Here is a 23435-nt window from a genome sequence, read left to right on the forward strand (position 1 = left end):
CTATTAGCATCTTACCATCCTCGTCCCCACTATCAGGTATGTCCATGTCTGCAGCACCAATAATGTGAATATTGACTTCAAGGCTCAAATATTTCCACATGGTTTTCTGTAATAGGTCTCCTATGTTATCCATGATTCATGGATCACAGTTATGTTGCCCATGGGCCCATACTGTATCTCTATTTCACTAATCTTGCACAGGAGCTTTGTTCATGGATTCTGTGAGATGCGTTGCAGCGTCCAATAACCTACATCATCATAAGGAGACATTGTCTCCTACAATAGAATATCGCTCATCAGTGATGCACCACATGGCGGCACACAGGGCGCTTACTGCTCTATATCAGTGACACATCTAATGCCCCTCAGATGGGATTATGTACATTATATAGGACTTATTCTGCCCTATTATAAAATACCAGATTATCAGGACTATAGGAGACAGGACTAGAGCAATCCTACTATATACAGGAGACAAAGCAGATCCCATTAGGATATGTCGTTAATGAGGTTTTTTTTTACTTTCTGATCAGAATTTTCAGCTCAGGAAGAAAGAAAATCTCCAAGAAATCTGAGAAAAGAAGAAGAAAAATCAGAAAATGGAAAAAAGGGGAAAAAGAGACGAGGTAAGTGTGAGAATCAGCCCCATGTTGTGTGAGGTCAGTGAGAATCATTCGTGTGGAGCAGATGTCATGTATCAGTGATGGGATTATCACATGTATGATGGCTGACAATGATCCCTGACCTCTGTGTGATAATATTCCTCTACCGTCCGGCCACAGTGACCGCACAGTAGTATCATGTCATATGGAGGCCCATCACTTACATTATATTTACTTCTCTTCTCATAGGTTCCATCTTCCGCCGGATCTTATCATCCTGCCGGCGCGGATTATCCAGGGCTGCTCGTCTATTTGCAGGTTGTCACTGTTGCCCTAGAACCATCTGAAAGACAGGAAACCTAAGCAGGCAGCGCCCTGAAGTCCAGCAGATCCACCATCACTGCTGGGCCTGTTTAGAAGCGGGACTAACTCCTAGCCGCGGTCTACGGACCAAACATTGGGCATGGGCAGGGCCTTGGGGGCAGATCCCAAGTGCGCTCAACCATGTGAAATAGCTTACGCTCAGGAACATTGAGGGATAGCGCTATCGGATAGCTCTACCCGTTCATTTCCTTTAGGAATAGAGCTATGGGATAGCTCTACCCGTCCACTTTCTTCATGGACAGCGCTATCGAATAGCTCTACCCGAACAGTATTAACGACAGAGCTTTTTCGTACACATATTGATTCTGTTCCTAGTTTTACCCCTCCCTTATCCTTCTATCCTATTATTAATTAAATAAAAAAATGTCTAAGTTTACTTAATTTTTTTCACATTTATTAAACTTATCTATGTATTTTGTTATCTGATAAAATTCAGTACATATACAGACACTGGCCGGTGGCCGAACCTTATACTGCAAACAATTATTACTTTTTGTGTCCAACATTTTACTTATGAGTTGTAAATGTTTGAGTAGAGTCATCACCTCCTCTTGTAGGAATTGAACTATGCGTTACTTTGTGATGTCAGACACTGTACCTGTAACCACTGAATTGTTAAACATCATGGAATAGCTACATTATTGTATTATTCATTATTATTTTATAAAATACCAAATATTTTTAGGTAGTATGATATTGATCAATTAAAATGTTTTTAGTCTGTTTTTCCTTAATTTATTTTCAGTGACTCTCCATAGAGTGTGGTCATGTTTCAAGAGGCAGTAATAAGGCTATGGATGTGCCCGGGCAGTAATAAGTCTATGGATGTGACTGGGAAGTGCACAGGCGCAGTTCTGAATTCGAAGGACGCATGCCACCGCTACCGTCGGGTCATCTCCAGCCGCTCTGACAGCGGCGGCGCAGCCGGGAGATGACCGGCACTAGCCGGTACCCAGGGTCTGGAGGAGAGAAGACTCCTCCGGAACCCTGGTTACCATAAACCTTATAAAATACCAAATATTTTTAGGTAGTATGATATTGATCAATTAAAATGTTTTTTTTTTTTCAATGAGGCTATGTGCCCACGTTGCAGAAATGCTGTGGAAATTTCCGCAAATTCCGCCGCGGGCAAAATGCAGGCGAAATCGCATGCGTTTTTCCCGCTAAAAACAAGCGTTTTGCAAGCTTTTTTCGCTAGCAGAATGCTTGCGCATTCCAAGCGATTTCAAGCATCGCTTGGAAATGTGATTGACAGGTTGGTCACAGTCGTCAAACATAGTGTTTCACAAGTGTGACCAACTTTTTACTATTGATGCTGCCTATGCAGCATCAGTAGTAAAAGATAGGATGTAAAAAATAATATATATATATATATTGTTATTCTCACCTTCCGACGGCCACCGATCTTCCCGCCTCTCTCCATGCTCCCGGCGTCTTCCGGTCCCAGTAATGGTTTGCGTGAACGACCACGATGACTTCGCGATCTCGCGAGCGTTACGTCATCGCGGTCATTCGCACAAAGCATTACTGGGACTGGAAGATGTCGGGAGCGTGGAGAGAGGTGAGAAGGCTCCGGCGCCCGTCGGAAGGTGAGAATAACAATATTTTTTATCTTTATTCTATTTTCTTCAGGAATATGGTACCCAGGGCATGGAGGAGAGTCTCCTCTCCTCCAGACCGTAGGTACCATCCGCACATGAAGTGCTCACTTCACACATGGTGGGCATAGCCACATGCATAAAATGAGCATTTCAATGCAATCCTATGGGTGCATAATCGCCGCAATACCGCAAAAAGAATCGGCATGCTGCAGATTTTTCCGCTATGCAATTCCACAGTGGAAAAATCCGCAGCATTAGCACAGCAATTGCGGAAACCCATAGGAGTGCATGGGATGCTTTTTTTGTGTTTTTCGCTGCAAAATTGCATGTTAAAAACTCCGCGAAAATGAAAAAAAAACCGCTGCGTGTGCACACAGCCTGACTCTCCATAGAGTGTGGGCATGTTTCAAGAGGCAGTAATAAGGCTGTGGGTGTGACCGGGCAGTAATAAAGCTGTGGATGTGACCGGGCAGTAATAAGGCTATGGATGTGCCCGGGCAGTAATAAGGCTGTGGATGTGACCGGGCAGTAATAAGGCTGTGGATATGACCGGGCAGTAATAAGGCTATGGATGTGACCGGGCAGTAATAAGGCTGTGGATGTGACCGGGCAGTAATAAGGCTATGGATGTGCCTGGGCAGTAATAAGGCTGTGGATGTGACCGGGCAGTAATAAGGCTGTGGATATGACCGGGCAGTAATAAGGCTATGGATGTGACCGGGCAGTAATAAGGCTGTGGATGTGACCGGGCAGTAATAAGGCTGTGGATATGACCGGGCAGTAATAAGGCTATGGATGTGACCGGGCAGTAATAAGGCTATGGATGTGCTCGGGCAGTAATAAGGCTGTGGATCTGCTCGGGCAGTAATAAGGCTATGGGTATGACCGGGCAGTAATAAGGCTGTGGATATGACCGGGCAGTAATAAGGCTATGGATATGACCGGGCAGTAATAAGGCTATGGGTGTGATCGGGCAGTAATAAGGCTATGGGTGTGATCGGGCAGTAATAAGGCTGTGGATGTGCCCGGGCAGTAATAAGGCTATGGATATGACTGGGCAGTAATAAGGCTGTGGATGTGCCCGGGCAGTAATAAGGCTATGGATATGACCGGGCAGTAATAAGGCTATGGATATGACCGGGCAGTAATAAGGCTATGGATATGACCGGGCAGTAATAAGGCTGTGGATATGACCGGGCAGTAATAAGGCTATGGATATGACCGGGCAGTAATAAGGTTATGGGTATGACCGGGCAGTAATAAGGCTGTGGATATGACCGGGCAGTAATAAGGCTATGGATATGACCGGGCAGTAATAAGGCTATGGGTGTGATCGGGCAGTAATAAGGCTATGGGTGTGATCGGGCAGTAATAAGGCTGTGGATGTGCCCGGGCAGTAATAAGGCTATGGATATGACCGGGCAGTAATAAGGTTATGGGTATGACCGGGCAGTAATAAGGCTGTGGATATGACCGGGCAGTAATAAGGCTATGGATATGACTGGGCAGTAATAAGGCTGTGGATGTGCCCGGGCAGTAATAAGGCTATGGATATGACCGGGCATTAATAAGGTTATGGGTATGACCGGGCAGTAATAAGGCTGTGGATATGACCGGGCAGTAATAAGGCTATGGATATGACTGGGCAGTAATAAGGCTGTGGATGTGCCCGGGCAGTAATAAGGCTATGGATATGACCGGGCAGTAATAAGGCTATGGATATGACCGGGCAGTAATAAGGCTATGGATATGACCGGGCAGTAATAAGGCTGTGGATATGACCGGGCAGTAATAAGGCTATGGATATGACCGGGAAGTAATAAGGTTATGGGTATGACCGGGCAGTAATAAGGCTGTGGATATGACCGGGCAGTAATAAGGCTATGGATATGACCGGGCAGTAATAAGGCTATGGGTGTGATCGGGCAGTAATAAGGCTATGGGTGTGATCGGGCAGTAATAAGGCTGTGGATGTGCCTGGGCAGTAATAAGGCTATGGATATGACCGGGCAGTAATAAGGTTATGGGTATGACCGGGCAGTAATAAGGCTGTGGATATGACCGGGCAGTAATAAGGCTATGGATATGACTGGGCAGTAATAAGGCTGTGGATGTGCCCGGGCAGTAATAAGGCTATGGATATGACCGGGCATTAATAAGGTTATGGGTATGACCGGGCAGTAATAAGGCTGTGGATATGACCGGGCAGTAATAAGGCTATGGATATGACCGGGCAGTAATAAGGCTATGGGTGTGATCGGGCAGTAATAAGGCTATGGGTGTGATCGGGCAGTAATAAGGCTGTGGATGTGCCCGGGCAGTAATAAGGCTATGGATATGACTGGGCAGTAATAAGGCTGTGGATGTGCCCGGGCAGTAATAAGGCTATGGATATGACCGGGCAGTAATAAGGCTATGGATATGACCGGGCAGTAATAAGGCTGTGGATGTGACCGGGCAGTAATAAGGCTATGGGTGTGACCGGGCAGTAATAAGGCTATGGATGTGACCGGGCAGTAATAAGGCTGTGGATGTGCCCGGGTAGTAATAAAGCTATGGATGTGCCCGGGCAGTAATAAGGCTGTGGATGTGCCCGGGCAGTAATAAGGCTGTGGATCTGCTCGGGCAGTAATAAGGCTATGGATATGACCGGGCAGTAATAAGGCTATGGATATGACCGGGCAGTAATAAGGCTATGGATGTGCCCGGGCAGTAATAAGGCTGTGGATGTGCCCGGGTAGTAATAAAGCTATGGATGTGCCCGGGCAGTAATAAGGCTGTGGATGTGCCCGGGCAGTAATAAGGCTATGGATATGACCAGGCAGTAATAAGGCTATGGATATGACCGGGCAGTAATAAGGCTGTGGATGTGACCGGGCAGTAATAAGGCTGTGGATGTGACCGGGCAGTAATAAGGCTGTGGATGTGCCCGGGCAGTAATAAGGCTATGGATATGACCAGGCAGTAATAAGGCTATGGATATGACCGGGCAGTAATAAGGCTATGGATGTGCCCGGGCAGTAATAAGGCTGTGGATGTGCCCGGGTAGTAATAAAGCTATGGATGTGCCCGGGCAGTAATAAGGCTGTGGATGTGCCCGGGCAGTAATAAGGCTATGGATATGACGGGCAGTAATAAGGCTATGGATATGACCGGGCAGTAATAAGGCTGTGGGTGTGACCGGGCAGTAATAAGGCTGTGGATGTGCCCGGGCAGTAATAATTCTATGGATGTGCCCGGGCAGTAATAAGGCTGTGGATATGACCGGGCAGTAATAAGGCTGTGGATGTGACCGGGCAGTAATAAGGCTATGGATGTGACCGGGCAGTAATAAGGCTGTGGATGTGCCCGGGCAGTAATAAGGCTGTGGATATGACCGGGCAGTAATAAGGCTGTGGATCTGCTCGGGCAGTAATAAGGCTATGGATGTGACCGGGCAGTAATAAGGCTGTGGATGTGACCGGGCAGTAATAAGGCTATGGATGTGCCCGGGCAGTAATAAGGCTGTGGATATGACCGGGCAGTAATAAGGCTGTGGATGTGACCGGGCAGTAATAAGGCTGTGGATGTGACCGGGCAGTAATAAGGCTGTGGATGTGACCGGGCAGTAATAAGGCTGTGGATGTGACCGGGCAGTAATAAGGCTGTGGATGTGACCGGGCAGTAATAAGGTTGTGGAGCTGCTCGGGCAGTAATAAGGCTATGGGTATGACCGGGCAGTAATAAGGCTGTGGATGTGACCGGGCAGTAATAAGGCTGTGGATGTGCCCGGGCAGTAATAAGGCTATGGATATGACCAGGCAGTAATAAGGCTATGGATATGACCGGGCAGTAATAAGGCTATGGATGTGCCCGGGCAGTAATAAGGCTGTGGATGTGCCCGGGTAGTAATAAAGCTATGGATGTGCCCGGGCAGTAATAAGGCTGTGGATGTGCCCGGGCAGTAATAAGGCTATGGATATGACGGGCAGTAATAAGGCTATGGATATGACCGGGCAGTAATAAGGCTGTGGGTGTGACCGGGCAGTAATAAGGCTGTGGATGTGCCCGGGCAGTAATAATTCTATGGATGTGCCCGGGCAGTAATAAGGCTGTGGATATGACCGGGCAGTAATAAGGCTGTGGATGTGACCGGGCAGTAATAAGGCTATGGATGTGACCGGGCAGTAATAAGGCTGTGGATGTGCCCGGGCAGTAATAAGGCTGTGGATATGACCGGGCAGTAATAAGGCTGTGGATCTGCTCGGGCAGTAATAAGGCTATGGATGTGACCGGGCAGTAATAAGGCTGTGGATGTGACCGGGCAGTAATAAGGCTATGGATGTGCCCGGGCAGTAATAAGGCTGTGGATATGACCGGGCAGTAATAAGGCTGTGGATGTGACCGGGCAGTAATAAGGCTGTGGATGTGACCGGGCAGTAATAAGGCTGTGGATGTGACCGGGCAGTAATAAGGCTGTGGATGTGACCGGGCAGTAATAAGGCTGTGGATGTGACCGGGCAGTAATAAGGCTGTGGAGCTGCTCGGGCAGTAATAAGGCTATGGGTATGACCGGGCAGTAATAAGGCTGTGGATCTGCTCGGGCAGTAATAAGGCTATGGATATGACCGGGCAGTAATAAGGCTATGGATATGACCGGGCAGTAATAAGGCTGTGGATCTGCTCGGGCAGTAATAAGGCTGTGGATGTGACCGGGCAGTAATAAGGCTATGGATATGACCGGGCAGTAATAAGGCTATGGATATGACCGGGCAGTAATAAGGCTGTGGATGTGCCCGGGCAGTAATAATTCTATGGATGTGCCCGGGCAGTAATAAGGCTGTGGATATGACCAGGCAGTAATAAGGCTGTGGATGTGACCGGGCAGTAATAAGGCTATAGATATGACCGGGCAGTAATAAGGCTGTGGATGTGACCGGGCAGTAATAATTCTATGAATGTGCTCGGGCAGTAATAAGGCTATGGATATGACCGGGCAGTAATAAGGCTATGGATATGACCGGGCAGTAATAAGGCTATGGATGTGACCGGGCAGTAATAAGGCTATGGATATGACCGGGCAGTAATAAGGCTATGGATGTGACCGGGCAGTAATAAGGCTATGGATGTGACCGGGCAGTAATAAGGCTATGGATGTGACGGGCAGTAATAAGGCTATGGATGTGACCGGGCAGTAATAAGGCTATGGATATGACCGGGCAGTAATAAAGCTATGGATATGACCGGGCAGTAATAAGGCTGTGGATCTGCTCGGGCAGTAATAAGGCTATGGATATGACCGGGCAGTAATAAGGCTATGGGTATGACCGGGCAGTAATAAGGCTGTGGATCTGCTCGGGCAGTAATAAGGCTATGGATATGACCGGGCAGTAATAAGGCTATGGATATGACCGGGCAGTAATAAGGCTGTGGATCTGCTCGGGCAGTAATAAGGCTGTGGATGTGACCGGGCAGTAATAAGGCTATGGATATGACCGGGCAGTAATAAGGCTATGGATATGACCGGGCAGTAATAAGGCTGTGGATGTGCCCGGGCAGTAATAATTCTATGGATGTGCCCGGGCAGTAATAAGGCTGTGGATATGACCAGGCAGTAATAAGGCTGTGGATGTGACCGGGCAGTAATAAGGCTATAGATATGACCGGGCAGTAATAAGGCTGTGGATGTGACCGGGCAGTAATAATTCTATGAATGTGCTCGGGCAGTAATAAGGCTATGGATATGACCGGGCAGTAATAAGGCTATGGATATGACCGGGCAGTAATAAGGCTATGGATGTGACCGGGCAGTAATAAGGCTATGGATATGACCGGGCAGTAATAAGGCTATGGATGTGACCGGGCAGTAATAAGGCTATGGATGTGACCGGGCAGTAATAAGGCTATGGATGTGACGGGCAGTAATAAGGCTATGGATATGACCGGGCAGTAATAAAGCTATGGATATGACCGGGCAGTAATAAGGCTGTGGATCTGCTCGGGCAGTAATAAGGCTATGGATATGACCGGGCAGTAATAAGGCTATGGGTATGACCGGGCAGTAATAAGGCTGTGGATCTGCTCGGGCAGTAATAAGGCTATGGATATGACCGGGCAGTAATAAGGCTATGGATATGACCGGGCAGTAATAAGGCTGTGGATCTGCTCGGGCAGTAATAAGGCTGTGGATGTGACCGGGCAGTAATAAGGCTATGGATATGACCGGGCAGTAATAAGGCTATGGATATGACCGGGCAGTAATAAGGCTGTGGATGTGCCCGGGCAGTAATAATTCTATGGATGTGCCCGGGCAGTAATAAGGCTGTGGATATGACCAGGCAGTAATAAGGCTGTGGATGTGACCGGGCAGTAATAAGGCTATAGATATGACCGGGCAGTAATAAGGCTGTGGATGTGACCGGGCAGTAATAATTCTATGAATGTGCTCGGGCAGTAATAAGGCTATGGATATGACCGGGCAGTAATAAGGCTATGGATATGACCGGGCAGTAATAAGGCTATGGATGTGACCGGGCAGTAATAAGGCTATGGATATGACCGGGCAGTAATAAGGCTATGGATGTGACCGGGCAGTAATAAGGCTATGGATGTGACCGGGCAGTAATAAGGCTATGGATGTGACGGGCAGTAATAAGGCTATGGATGTGACCGGGCAGTAATAAGGCTATGGATATGACCGGGCAGTAATAAAGCTATGGATATGACCGGGCAGTAATAAGGCTATGGATGTGCCCGGGCAGTAATAAGGCTATGGATATGACCGGGCAGTAATAAGGCTATAGATATGACCGGGCAGTAATAAGGCTATGGATATGACCGGGTAGTAATAAGGCTATGGATGTGACCTGGCAGTAATAAGGCTATGGATGTGACCGGGCAGTAATAAGGCTATGGATATGACCGGGCAGTAATAAAGCTATGGATATGACCGGGCAGTAATAAGGCTATGGATGTGACCTGGCAGTAATAAGGCTATGGATGTGACCGGGCAGTAATAAGGCTATGGATATGACCGGGCAGTAATAAAGCTATGGATATGACCGGGCAGTAATAAGGCTATGGATGTGCCCGGGCAGTAATAAGGCTATGGATATGACCGGGCAGTAATAAGGCTATAGATATGACCGGGCAGTAATAAGGCTATGGATATGACCGGGCAGTAATAATTCTATGAATGTGCCCGGGCAGTAATAAGGCTATAGATATGACCGGGCAGTAATAAAGCTATGGATGTGACTGGGCAGTAATAAGGCTATGGATATGACCGGGCAGTAATAAGGCTATAGATATGACCGGGCAGTAATAAGGCTATGGATATGACCGGGCAGTAATAATTCTATGAATGTGCCCGGGCAGTAATAAGGCTATAGATATGACCGGGCAGTAATAAAGCTATGGATGTGCCCGGGCAGTAATAAGGCTGTGGATGTGCTCGGGCAGTAATAAGGCTATGGATATGACCGGGCAGTAATAAGGCTATGGATGTGCCCGGGCAGTAATAAGGCTGTGGATGTGACCGGGCAGTAATAAAGCTATGGATGTGACTGGGCAGTAATAAGGCTATGGATGTGCCCAGGCAGTAATAAGGCTATGGATGTGCCCGGGCAGTAATAAGGCTATGGATGTGCCCGGGCAGTAATAAGGCTATAGATATGACCGGGCAGTAATAAAGCTATGGATGTGACTGGGCAGTAATAAGGCTATGGATGTGCTCGGGCAGTAATAAGGCTATGGATATGACCGGGCAGTAATAAGGCTATGGATATGACCGGGCAGTAATAAGGCTACGGATGTGACCGGGCAGTAATAAGGCTATGGATATGACCGGGCAGTAATAATTCTATGAATGTGCCCGGGCAGTAATAAGGCTGTGGATGTGACCGGGCAGTAATAAGGCTATGGATCTGCTCGGGCAGTAATAAGGCTATGGATGTGCCCGGGCAGTAATAAGGCTATGGATGTGCCCGATACTCAGGGGTCGTTTACTGTGAGCCTTTTGTCTGTGGCATTATACCCTGACATAGTCGTCCTAACTAGATCGATAGACCTGCTCCATCATCCCCCTCTAAACTGTGGATAAAATCGATAGTTGAAAAAAAAAAGCATTGCTCACATACCGCCAGCTGTGATTTTTTTACAGCACTACCAAAACATACAATGCAAATGGATAAATAGCATGACCATACAAAACAGATTAGAGCATATTGCACTAAATCTCTTTTCCATATTACCACTTTTTTATTTTTATTTATTGCCTTATAACCAGAACATAGATTAATAACAAGACAGGGAGGAAGCGTGGACAACTCTAATACATGTATTGCTATGAAATATTCTATGGTCCGAACTGGGCACATGGGTCCCGGAGTAGGAGTAAGAGGGAGTCACACATCCCTATCAGAAATATCTGTTTTTCACCACCGTACTCTATCGTAACATCGTCGTGCATCAAATAGCTCAGCCTCTGTTTTGAAGGTGGGATTGACTCCCTGATTCTAAGTGCCCACCAAAAGCTAAAAAAAACTAGCCAAAAAATGAAAATTTCTCTCTCCCCAGCTCTGATCAGTAGTGTTTAGTCAGTAAAAGAGAGCACAGTCAGTCCACATTGTAAGAGGAAACTGAGCAATCAGAGACCAGTCCTGCCCCCGCAAGTGACATCTTCTGCACATTCTTTACTGACTCTGTGCAAGGAGAGTGCGCTCTGTAGCTGGCTTGTCACTTCTGATCAGAGCTGACGAGAAAGTGCATTGTCTCTGTGCGATGAGAAGAACAGTTTACATTGACAGGAATCTACTGAGCATCTGTCGGAAAGGACAACTAATGCATGTGTAAGGGTGTGTTGCATTCAATTCATGCCCTTCAACCTCACATAGTCCTCCAAACCAGACAGGTAGACTGTTATTTCAGTTATTCAAAGCAAAAATGAAACTCATATATTATATAGAGTCATTACACACAGAGTGATCTATTTCAAGTGTTTATTTCTGTTAGGCTACTTTCACACATCAGGTTTTCGGCGTCAGGCGCGATCCGGCGTCGTGCCGGAACGCCGGATCCGGCAAATGTTTTGTAAAACCTGATGTGCCGGATCCGTTTTTCTGCCGGATCCGTCTTGTTCTTGACAGACAAAACCGGATCCGTCTCATCCGGTTCATCCGTTTTTCTATCCGTTTTTCGACGGATTACGCCGGATCCGGTTTTTAAAATTGACCCTTGTGGCCTTCCGAACGGGATTGGCTACTGGAAAACTATATATAGCGTGTTCCTACAGCCCTTCTTTGACAGGTTGTAGAGGAGAAAGTGCAGGTTGGAGAGAAGAGCAAGTTACTGGCGAAGATGGATGTTGTGATTGGAAATATTTTGAAGAATTTGGCGGATTTTATAGCGGAGGCGAATCGTTTGAGGGTGATTGTTCTGGAGAAGGAGAGAGCGAGACAGCAGCGCATCAGGCATCGTAGACGACGTTTGTGGATCCACCCCATCACAGCCAAGAGAATGACGCGTGGGGTCTATTCTACACTCTGCATGGACCTTCGACGAAACCCGGATAAATTTTTTGGATATGTTCGGATGAAAATAGAGAATTTTGATTACTTGGTGGAGCGCATTGCACACCTCATAAGAAAAGCAGACACCTATTGCCGCTTCTCTGTTTCACCCGCAGAGCGTCTGATGGTGACTTTAAGGTAAGCCACATTTATTGGATATGCTCGCATCAGAGCACACTTTCACTGCAATCTTGTTGGTGGTAGTTTGTATCTCCACGTGTTATAGCTCAGTTTTGGTATGTAATGCTGTGATTTAAAACTAATTGATTGTTTTTTAATTCCCCACAGATTTCTTGCAACTGGAGAATCCCTTTCGTCACTGCATTTCCAGTACAGACTCGGGATTTCCACCATATCTGGAATAGTGAAGTACACATGCCGTGCACTGTGGGACTCCTTAGCTGAAGAGTTTTTACCAGAGCCCACAACAGAGAGGTGGATTGAAATTGCTGACAAGTTTCAACAGATATGTCAGTTTCCCAACTGCTTGGGCGCTGTGGACGGGAAACATATCCGCATTGTAAAGCCAGCCGGATCGGGATCGGAATATTTCAATTACAAGAAATATTTTTCAATTGTCCTCATGGCCATCGCTGACGTGGAATACAAATTTATTGCTGTTGATATTGGGGCCTATGGCCGCTCCAATGACTCTCAAGTTTTCAAACTGTCTGCCATGGGGCGTAAACTGTATGGAAACACCTTCCAGTTCCCACCACCTAGACCGCTGCCGCAAACATCTGGTCCACCTATGCCATTTGTCTGTGTAGGGGATGAAGCCTTCCAGCTGTCAGAACACCTTTTGAAACCGTACTCTAGCAGAGGATTGACAAGACCAAAACGCATTTTTAATTACCGCCTCACAAGAGCAAGAAGAATGGTTGAATGTACCTTTGGTATTCTGACAGCCAAATGGCGGGTCCTATTGACTGCGATCAACCTCAAGACAGAAACTGTTGACGAGGTGATCAAAGCTTGCGTGGTACTCCACAATTTTGTTATCTGCAAGGAACCCATTTCCATTGAGGACACCTCTGAAGAAACCACCTTGCAAGATTACCATGACATTACCACTAGAAGTTCTGTGACGGTTTCAGTAATGAGGGACAATTTTGCACTATACTTTATGTCACCTCAAGGCAGAGTACACTGGCAGGATGACAGAGTGTGAAAGATTTGTGCCCAACCAAACTTGTGTACCTTCTGTACCAACAGTATATACCTTTGCCAACCAAAGTTGGCTATCTTGTCATGGTCTTACTATTTTTACCTTTAGGCCACAGGTGTGTACCTGGTTGTGTTTTATGCAAAGTATTTCACCTTTTAACAAAAGTTGTGTACATTGTTAGGAAATCACCAACAATAAACACAACTTTTTAGGTGAAATACTTTGCTTCAAACACAACCAGGAACACAACTGTGGGAAAAAGCTAAAATTTACCCACAGTTATATACCTGGTTTTCAATACCTTTTTACCTTTTAAATACCCTGTATTTAACCTTTTTTTTAAACATATTTCGCCGCAGAAAGAAATGACAGACAACCAGTGTAAACAATAATTTAACTTTTATTTAAAATATTTTTTTTTTGTAAACTGTTTTTAAAGTTAAAAAAACTTTTTTAATAAAGGTTTGAAACCAACTGGGCATTTTTATTACAAAACACATCATAAATCTGTGTAGTGTGGGGTGGAAATACTGCTGGAGGGGCTGCGGGACACTTCGACAATGGGAGTGTGGAGAGAGGACTGGGATCGTGGTGGGGAAGGAACAGTTAGAGGTGATGGTGTGGAAAAAGCTACAGAATGGGTGGACATGTGGGAGGCAGAAGAGGTGGTGGGCGGTGGATTGGAGGGTTGGGCAGGGACTGTAGGAGCAGATGATGTTGATGGCAAGTTGTATGGGGAAGGAGTTTGGTACGGGGCAGGTTGCTGGAAGTGGGGAGATGTCTGGTACTGGGGAGGTTGCTGGTACTGGGGAGGTTGCTGGTACTGGGCAGGTTGCTGGTATGTAATAGGAGGGGGAGGATGGAAAGTGGCTGGAGGGGGTGCAGATGTAATAGGAGGGGGAGGATGGAAAGTGGCTGGAGGGGGTGCAGGTGGAGGAACTACAGTGGTGGGAGGTGGAGGTTGGGAGGTAACCTGCTGTAGAGCACCGTGGCACGAATGCATTACATGCATCTGCTGGGTAGGAGATAGTGTTGCCATGCGCTCCACAACAGACCTGAAAAAGGTGTGGTTTGGCGAAGATCTTGCTTCTGAATGCATGGTTTGCAGAAGTGTCTTCACCTCCAGAATGCTGGAGTTGATCTGCTGAAAGCCTGCGGAGATTTGCTCTGACAAGACTTTTAGACAGTTCTGGAAAGATGCATTCAGATGCAAGAACTCTGGCGCATAACTCTTTTCCTGACCCCTCTGCCGCTGCCGCCCAGTACCCGCAGGTGTACTAGAGGTGGCAGGGGCAGAAGGGTGGGGTAAAGGGAAAGCGATCTCCTCACCAGCAGCTTCATGTAATGTAGGCGGCCACGATGCTCCTGTGCTGGTGGATGGGACAGATGGGTCGAATGTGTGGGAAGGCTGGGAAGGTGCAGATGTACCGGGGCGGTCGAAGTGTCCCTCGGTGCCGGTCTCCTCAGGGATCGCCTCAGAAGGGTCCAATCGTGCAGGCTCCCGAGTGCTGCTCACCGTGCTGTGGAATAAAGAGAAAAAAAACAATTAAAATAGTGACATGGTATGGCCCTGGCTGAAAAAAAAAGTTACATCTAAACATTTTTTTGTCACATGTGGTGTGTAATATTTACCTTCTGGTGAGCATTGTCTCCCGGAGAAACGACAGGGCTCGTGCGTACTTGTACTTGCTCCTGCGTCCTCCAGATCCACTCGGGGCCCGCATCTCTTTATTGAACTCCTTCTTGAAACGATCCCTCACAGACCGCCACCGCTTCACAATTCTCTCCCCTGAAACGAGAAAGGACAAAGTGGTTAGTATACAACATCAGTGTTTCCCAAACTCCAGTCCTCATGGTCCCCAGGGGTCATGTTTTCAGGATTTCCAAAGTAAATAGAAATCCTGAACACATGATCCGTGGGGACCACGAGGACTGGAGTTCGGGAAACACTGGTTTAAATCAAGCAACCGGTACTGTATATACTTACGCTCTTTAATCTGGGCCCGAGCTTCGAGGTCCTCCCAGCGGTCCACAAGGAGCGAACAGATTTCCTCCCAGAGTCGTCGGGTAACGATAAGGTCAGCGTGGCGGCGGTCAGCCATATTCCAGAGCGGCTCCCTTTCTCTGACGAGATCGATGAGGTGGTCCACATCAATCCCTCCATCCTCACCGTCAGAGTCGGGAGCACGCTGTGAAGGCTGTTAAAGAAAAAGACAAAAATAACATAATTAGCCTCCACAAAAGAAATGAAATAAAAAGTGCAAAAAAAACAAAGCAAAAATATTTATACTTACACGCTGGTGACCGCCGCGTTGCTGTCGCCGACGACCCCGGGAGGCACTGCGAGGACCTCTTGGCCGAGCACCAGATTGGGAAGACTAGAGAAGAAAACAAAAAATGTTATGTCTTTGGATGTAGGCATTTGTTTGCTGTGTGTGGTCTGCAGAACATTGTTTTCTATGTGTTGTGTGTAGTGTGATGTTGTGTTTCTGCGTTTGATGCAAAAAACTTACCAATTGTGAGCCCACTCCAAGTGTCTGTCCACCCCTTCCTTCTTCTTCTGGGAGCTCCTCTTCATCTTGTGATTCCTGTTTTGAAATAAAAGGCAATGAATAGACATATATTACAGAGATGATGGATTTTGGAAATAAAAACTTACCGTCAAACGCTGACGATGCGAGGGAGGGCTCCCAGAAGAAGATGTGCTGTCCTGTTGCTGGCCAGACTCCATGGCTGTGGGTGGTGTTCCTGCTGCTGCCATTGCTGCTGCTGCATCTATTGGGCAGCTGTTGAATAAAGAGAAACAAAGGGCCAATGAATATCTTGATATTCCATAGCCCTAGTTTGGAGGAATGGGGGATTTGATAATTACCGTCTCTCATCTGCTGCTGGACTCCCCTCCCGTTGTTCAGCATGCTGCTCCATTTGGGGTGGTGCTGATGGTGCTGCTGCAGATGTCTGCTGCCTGCTCCTGGTTCTTGGCTTGGGTGTCATGTTGGGTGTGGCTGAGGGTCCCACTGTCTTGCTTTTATATATGTCTTGTGGGCAGAGCTACTGAGCATGCTCAGACCAAAAAAAACGGATCCGGCCACCGGATCCGGCTGTCGCCGGATCAGGCGCATTGCGGCGCTCATAGGCTTTCATTGTATGAAAAAGCCAGACACGCCGGATCCGGCGTGTCCGGCTTTTTCGCCGGAGACAAAAAACGTTACAGTAGCCGTTTTTTCCAGACGCCGGATCGCGTCACATTGCCGGATCCGGCGAAAATCGGATGAAACGCATGGCCATCCGGCTCGATCCGGCTCTAATGCAAGTCAATGGGGGGGAAACCGGATCCGGCATTGCATTTCGCCGGATCCGGTTTTTGTCAAAAGCGCCGGATCGCGCCTGACGGCGAAAACCTGATGTGTGAAAGAGGCCTTAGTGTTGATGATTATGGCTTACAGCCAATGAAAACCCAAAACTCATTATCTCAGTAAATTAGAATATTTAACAAAAAAAACCTGCAAAGGCTTCCTAAGCGTTTAAAAAGGTCCCTTAGTCTGTTTCAGTAGGCTCCACAATCATGGGGAAGACTGCTGACTTGACAGATGTGAAAAGAGAAAAAGGACACTGCAGCAATTGTAATAAATCAATAATATGCAACAGAATATAGTTTAATAAGTCACCAATGTGTTCCTTTTAAAATTGGATGGCAGACCATCCGGTATCAATAAAGAAGAAAAACTAACTCGTTATGTACGAAAAACGCCAGGATAAATGAATATGTGTATATAGAGAGCTTAATAAAAACCAAAATATATAATAAAATAAGCCTTTATTATAGATTTTGGCCAAACAACACACAACAACAATTGAAAAAACAATATATAAAAACATATAAAAATATTATATTATTTGGCAAGAAGACCGCACAATATGTTAATAATCTAGTTTCATACTTGTGATAATTTCACCACTGTACAAAAGATTGTATAAATTGAGCATATATAATAATCCCCAAATAAAGCAGCAAAAATAATAAATATACAAGTGCATCAAAATTAGTGAAGTGATCAAAAAATAAAATAATAAAATAATCAAATGTAAATCACTACACCAAAAAATGTGAAGAATATAATAATTAGAAATGAAGTGTAAAGGAATGTGTATATATAACACATGTGTATGTGAAAGATTCAATAAACACTGTTAATTAATAACCAATGTGCACCATATAGTCACTATGTAAAAAGCCACTAGAAAAGTGCCATATAAAGCGCTATGTAGTAAAAATGGGCCAAAACAAGGGATAAAACTATCCACATACTAAATAATGATATGTACAACACAAAGGCCACTTTGAGCACAGAAATACCACGTGTGGCGCTGTGCAATAAACAAGATGTCTAGCGCTTATACAGCAAAGAGGGCATGCAACCTAAAATAATGAGGTATATTACCTAATATAGAGCGCTATGTAGTAAAAATGGGCCAGCACAGAAATACCATGTGTAGCGCTGTGCAATGAACAGGATGTCTAGCGCTTATATAGCAAGAAAAGCATGTAACATAATAAAGCGTAGTATACTACCTAGTAAGCTAGATGAAAAGACAGTGGTAAAAGCGGGTTGCCAAAAGAACGCGCCCCGACGCACGTTTCGGAAAAGCTCCTTCATCAGGGAAGCTTTTCCAAAACGCGCGTCTTTCACATACACATGTGTTATATATACACATTCCTTTACACTTCATTTATGATTATTATATTCTTCACATTTTTTGGTGTAGTGATTTACATTTGATAATTTTATTATTTTATTTTTTGATCACTTCACTAATTTTGATGCACTTGTATATTTATTATTTTTGCTGCTTTATTTGGGGATTATTATATATGCTCAATTTATACAATCTTTTGTACAGTGGTGAAATTATCATAAGTATGAAACTAGATTATTAACATATTGTGCGGTCTTCTTGCCAAATAATATAATATTTTTATGTTTTTATATATTGTTTTTTCAATTGTTGTTGTGTGTTGTTTGACTTGACAGATGTCCAGAAGGCAGTTATTGACAAACTCCACAAAGAGGGTAAGTCACAAAAGGTCATTGCTAAAGAAGCTGGCTGTTCACAGAGTGCTGTATCCAAGCATAAAGTTGAGGGGAAGGAAAAAGTGTGGTAGAAAAAGGTGCACAAGCAACCGGGATAACTGGAGCCTTGAAAGGATTGTTAAGAAAAGGTCATTCAAAAATTTGGGGGAGATTCACAAGGAGTGGACTGCTGCTGGAGTCATTGCTTCAAGAGTCACCACACACAGACGTATCTAGGAGATGGGCTACAAGTGTCACAATTAGTGTTGAGCATTCCGATACCGCAAGTATCGGGTATCGGCCGATATTAGCTGTATCGGAATTCCGATACTTAGTTATGATACTTTTTTCATATCGAATACCGGAATTGGAAGTTCCCATAATGCTAGGAGCCCGCTCGATTTGATTCAGCCAATGGGGATCCTCAGAAGTGTGGGCACATCCTGTTAGGCATGTAGGCATGTTAACTACTGGCATTGCTGTGATTGACTGCTGAAATGATGTCATGATGCACTATAAAAACCGCAGCAGCCGCCATTTCGGGTTCACTCTGCTGTGAATTCAGTTAGGGACAGGCTGCTGTTGAAGACTGTGAGGGACAGTTAGAAATAGCGATCATGAAACATATCTATTGCTCTACCCAGGCTACATAATCCACCACTGTAGCATTTTTGTAGCCCAGCAGCGCTGTTTTAATAGCTGTCTGCAAGGGCTGTGTGAGTGCAGACCCACGCTGTGTAGTGTGTCCTGCAGGCATGTCTGCTTGTAGGCCGCCCAGCGTGTGTCTCTGCCTCATACACAATTTTCTTTTATTGCTGCTTTTTTTTTCTCCTGTATAGTGTGCTTCAATACGTATCCATATACCTTGGTTGCAAACACTAAAGGAGTGGACAGCAGAGCCTTTCAGCAGCCTTTCAGTGCTATAGCCCATTTCTCTGCACTGTTTTTGGCTGTCTGATAGGTCTCTCTGTGTGTAAGTGCAGCTCACGTTGCAGTGTGTTCTACAGCCACCGCTGGTTGTAGTCCGCTCAGCGTGCGTCACTGCCTCATACATAGTCCTTTTTTTGCAGCAAATTTAGCCAGATTTTTGCTCCTATATTAGTGTGCTTCCATCCGCATCCATTGTCATTGGTTGGTTGCAAACACTATATAGGATTAGATAGAGGAGCCTTTTTGCTGGCTTGTGCCCTTCAGGGCCAGCCAGACTAGTATCACCCTATTTTTTGGAGCCTCATCAATTGCATTGTAGGTTAGCTTCCTGCATTGTAATCGCTCCAAAAAGTTTGTGATACTATGGCTTTCAAACTTTGGTCACATCCTTTTCTTTCCCCCCCAAAAAAAAAGGAAATAAAGTTCACCAAACACTCCACTTTACAGTTGTGTAGGCCACATTAGATCATATTAAAGTGTAGTACACACACTCTTAGCCAAACTAGTGTTTCTTATACTGGTTAGCAGGTGTTCAGGAATAAGAACACTAAGCCACCCCTTTTTTACTTTTCTGCCTATCTTTATCAGTCTACCAAGATGAAGAAGGCAGGGAGTAAGGCACGTGGTCGTGGCCGTGGAGTTTCAGCAGGGAGAGGACGGGGGGATTCAGCAGGGAGAGGATGTGGGGATTCGGTGTCTGCTGCGGCCACCAGTGACCCGGCATCCCCCACTTTTACCAGGCAACAGTCCTTCATGCGCAGCTTTGTAGGACCTCGCCGTACCCCACTGCTGTGTGACGAACAAATTGAAGCCGTTGTCGGATGGATGGCAGCTAACGCATCCACTTCAATGACTTCCGCATCCTCCCAGGGCCAGAGCACTGAAGAGCAACCATCTGTCTCTTCACCACCTGCCAAATTGCCCAGGCAGTCTGAGAGCCCTGGACAGGAGCCATCTCAATCTTTACTTCTGTTCTCAGAATCTGTTGGCTTGGAAAGAGGTGGCCAGCCAAGCAGCATTCTAGAGCGTGAAGAAGAGGGAGTATGCAGTGATGCGCAACTGCTTTGTCCCTCTGAATCTGAAGAGGCGGGTGGGCCAGTGCCTATTGTCAGCACACCTCAGTGCTCATCTGATGATGATGAGACTCAGTTGCCAATTTCTGGTGCGTACGGTGCTGGCGAGACAACCCAGGACCAGCCGGTGCTTGAAGAGGGGAGTGGAGATGATGAGGTCCTTGACCCATCATGGCATCAGCCACAGGAAGGTGGTGGGAGCAGCTCTGAGGAAGAGATTCCCCGAACGGCCAAAAGAGGAGGGAGAGGGCGGAGGCAGACTTGGTTGCCTGTAGCCTCCACTTTGGCACCCGTGAGGAGCAATCCTCTTCCAAAACAGAAAACGGGCGCTCCCAGGACTTGCAGTGCGTGGTCTTTTTTTGACACAGTTGCAGATGACATTTGCTTTGTCAAATGCAAGCTGTGTCATCAGAAAGTGAAACGAGGGAAAAATGTGAGCAACCTCAATACCACAAATATGTGGAAACATGTGCGTACCAAGCACGAGGTGGAGTTACACAGACACACTGAAGATGTACGCCAACCTTCAGCAGCACCTACCACCTCTTCAGCTCGTGTTGGGGCCTCTTCCTCCAGCTCACACACAGCTGGTTCGGCTTCCTCACTGGAACGCCATGGAAGAATCACTGCCACTGTTGTCCAGAGACCCAGTGAAATTCCACCCACTGAACCACGTTCTCAGTCATCAGCACACTCCCAGGCCACTCACCAGCAATCGGTAGCACAGGCATGGGAGAAAAAGCGGCCATACTCGGCAAACCATCCCCGAGCACTGGCTCTGAATGCCGGCATTGCCAAACTACTGGCCCTTGAGATGCTGTCATTCAGGCTGGTGGAGACTGACACCTTCCGGAACTTGATGTCATTGGGAGTTCCACAATACAATGTGCCCAGCCGCTTTTATTTCAGCAGGCAAGCCGTCCCTGCCGTGCAAAAGCATGTGGAGGTAAAAATTAAAAATGCGCTACTAAACGCCGTCAGTAGCAAGGTCCACCTGACCACCGATGCGTGGAGCAGTAGCCATGGACAGGGACGATACCTTTCCCTCACTGCCCATTGGGTCAATGTTGTGGAGCCGGGTACAGATCTGGAGAGTGGCTCTGTACATATTCTGCCAACTCCAAGGATTGCAGGAATGCAGTCTGTACATATTGAGTCCTCCTCCTATTCTAGTTCCTCGGAATCAGCACTGCATGAGCCTGTTAGGCCAGATATGAGCACAGATGTGGCCAAAGGTCAACAGGCCATCCTTAAATTAATTTCTTTGGGGAATCGGAGCCACACAGCACAGGAGCTCTGGAATGCCATCAAGCAGGAGAGCGATGTGTGGTTTGTGCCAGCGAATCTCCAGCAAGGTTTGGTAGTGAGTGACAATGGCCGAAATCTAGTGGCAGCTCTGGGCCTAGGCAACCTCACTCACATACCATGTCTGGCACACGTGCTCAATTTGGTCGTGCAGAGCTTTCTGAGGGACTATCCGGATCTTGATGCACTGCTGCACAAGGTTCGCCTAGAGTGTGCTCACTTGTGGCGTTCCAGCATGGCAAGATCGCGCATTGCATCTCTGCAACGCCGATTCCGCCTGCCAGAACATCGCATCATATGTGACCTCCCCACCAGGTGGAATTCAACGTTACATATGTTGGAGCGGTCGTGTGAGCAGCACGCAGCAGTAATGGAGTACCAGCTGCATCAGGCGCAAACAAGTCGCATTGTGCGCCGGACACACTTCACCACCACTGAGTGGGCCACTATGAGGGACATCTGCCAAGTTTTGCGTGCCTTCGATGACTCCACGCGGATGGCCAGTGCAGATGATGCACTAGTCAGCATCACTATCCTCCTTATCTGTCTGCTTCAAAAAACCTTACAAGCACTAAGTGAGGAGGTTTTTGAAGAGGTCGAGGATGAGGAGTCAGAAATGCCATCTGCTTCTGGCAAGTCTGCGCAACGTGCCTCCACACAAAGGCCCAGGCAGGGGACACTTAGTGAGGAGGATGACGAGGAGTCAATGGAGGAGGAGGAACACATCTCTCCAGAGGAGGGAGGTACACAAGGCTCTAGTAGTCAGTGTGTACAGCGAGGGTGGGGTGATGCTGAGCAGGCTGAGATGCTGCCTCAAGCTGGGGACAGCGTTTCCGGTCCAGTTGGCAGTCTGCAGCACATGGTTGATTTCATGCTGCAGTGCTTGTTAAATGACCGCCGCATTGCCAACATTCTCCACACGGCTGATTTTTGGGTGTACACCCTCCTAGATCCTCGCTACCGGGACAACTTACAAAGCCTCAAACCACAGTTGAACCGGGAGCGAAAAATGCGGGAGTACCAAGAAACACTTGTGCAGGCCATTATGTTCTCCATTCCCCCCGCAAGTGTTGCTGGTAGTGCTTTTCAAAGCAGCCATGTGGGTAGAGGCAGTGGAGGAAGCTCTGCACAAAGAGGTAGCAGTGGCAGTGCCGCAGGACAAGGCAAGGCCAGTATGGCCCAAATGTGGAAAAGTTTTGTGGGACTGCCACAAACGGCTACACCATCACAGACGGCTCCAGTCAGCAGGAGGCAACGTTTCCGTCAGATGGTGACAGACTACTTGTCTTGCCCTGTTAGTGTACTCCCAGACGGCTCTTCCCCATTCAAGTATTGGGTCTCTAAGCTGGATACATGGCCAGAGCTTAGCCAGTATGCATTGGAGGTGCTGGCTTGCCCTGCTGCCAGTGTATTATCGGAACGTGTCTTTAGTGTTCCAGGTGGTGTGGTAACAGACTGTCGCACGCAACTATCCGCCGATAATGTTGACCGGCTTACTTTTCTGAAAATGAACAAGGCCTGGATCTCACCTGAATTTGCCAGTCCTCTTCCAGAATAAATAATTGGCTGGCAGGATCCAGGTCTCCTGTTGTGTTCATGTTTCTATGACCTGAACTTTATTTCCTGGGCTACAGAAACACCCGTTGTTGCTCAGAAGTGCTGTCCACACAGACAAAACACTCGCTCATGTGTAAGTAGGGTTCGGTAACGTCAGCTGATTCCCTGCTGTGTGTATGGCAAAGTATCCTGCCC

General features: G+C 46.8%; 1 protein-coding gene across 1 annotated transcript; it reads right to left on the reverse strand.

Annotated features, from left to right (window-relative positions):
* Positions 1 to 538: 538 nt before the first annotated feature.
* LOC141088588 (uncharacterized) lies at positions 539 to 15144 on the reverse strand. Its single transcript, XM_073574742.1, has 3 exons — positions 14936 to 15144; positions 13857 to 14823; positions 539 to 571 (listed from the first exon to the last, which is right to left on the reverse strand). Exons 1-3 carry the CDS (start codon positions 15025 to 15027, stop codon positions 539 to 541), a joined length of 1092 nt encoding a protein of 363 aa, XP_073430843.1. The 5' UTR covers positions 15028 to 15144.
* Between the last annotated feature and the right edge of the window lie 8291 nt (positions 15145 to 23435).

The sequence above is a fragment of the Dendrobates tinctorius genome, unplaced genomic scaffold, assembly GCF_039654945.1.
Source record: "Dendrobates tinctorius isolate UK_male_01 unplaced genomic scaffold, ASM3965494v1 ptg000039l, whole genome shotgun sequence".
Taxonomy (NCBI): Eukaryota; Metazoa; Chordata; class Amphibia; order Anura; family Dendrobatidae; genus Dendrobates; species Dendrobates tinctorius.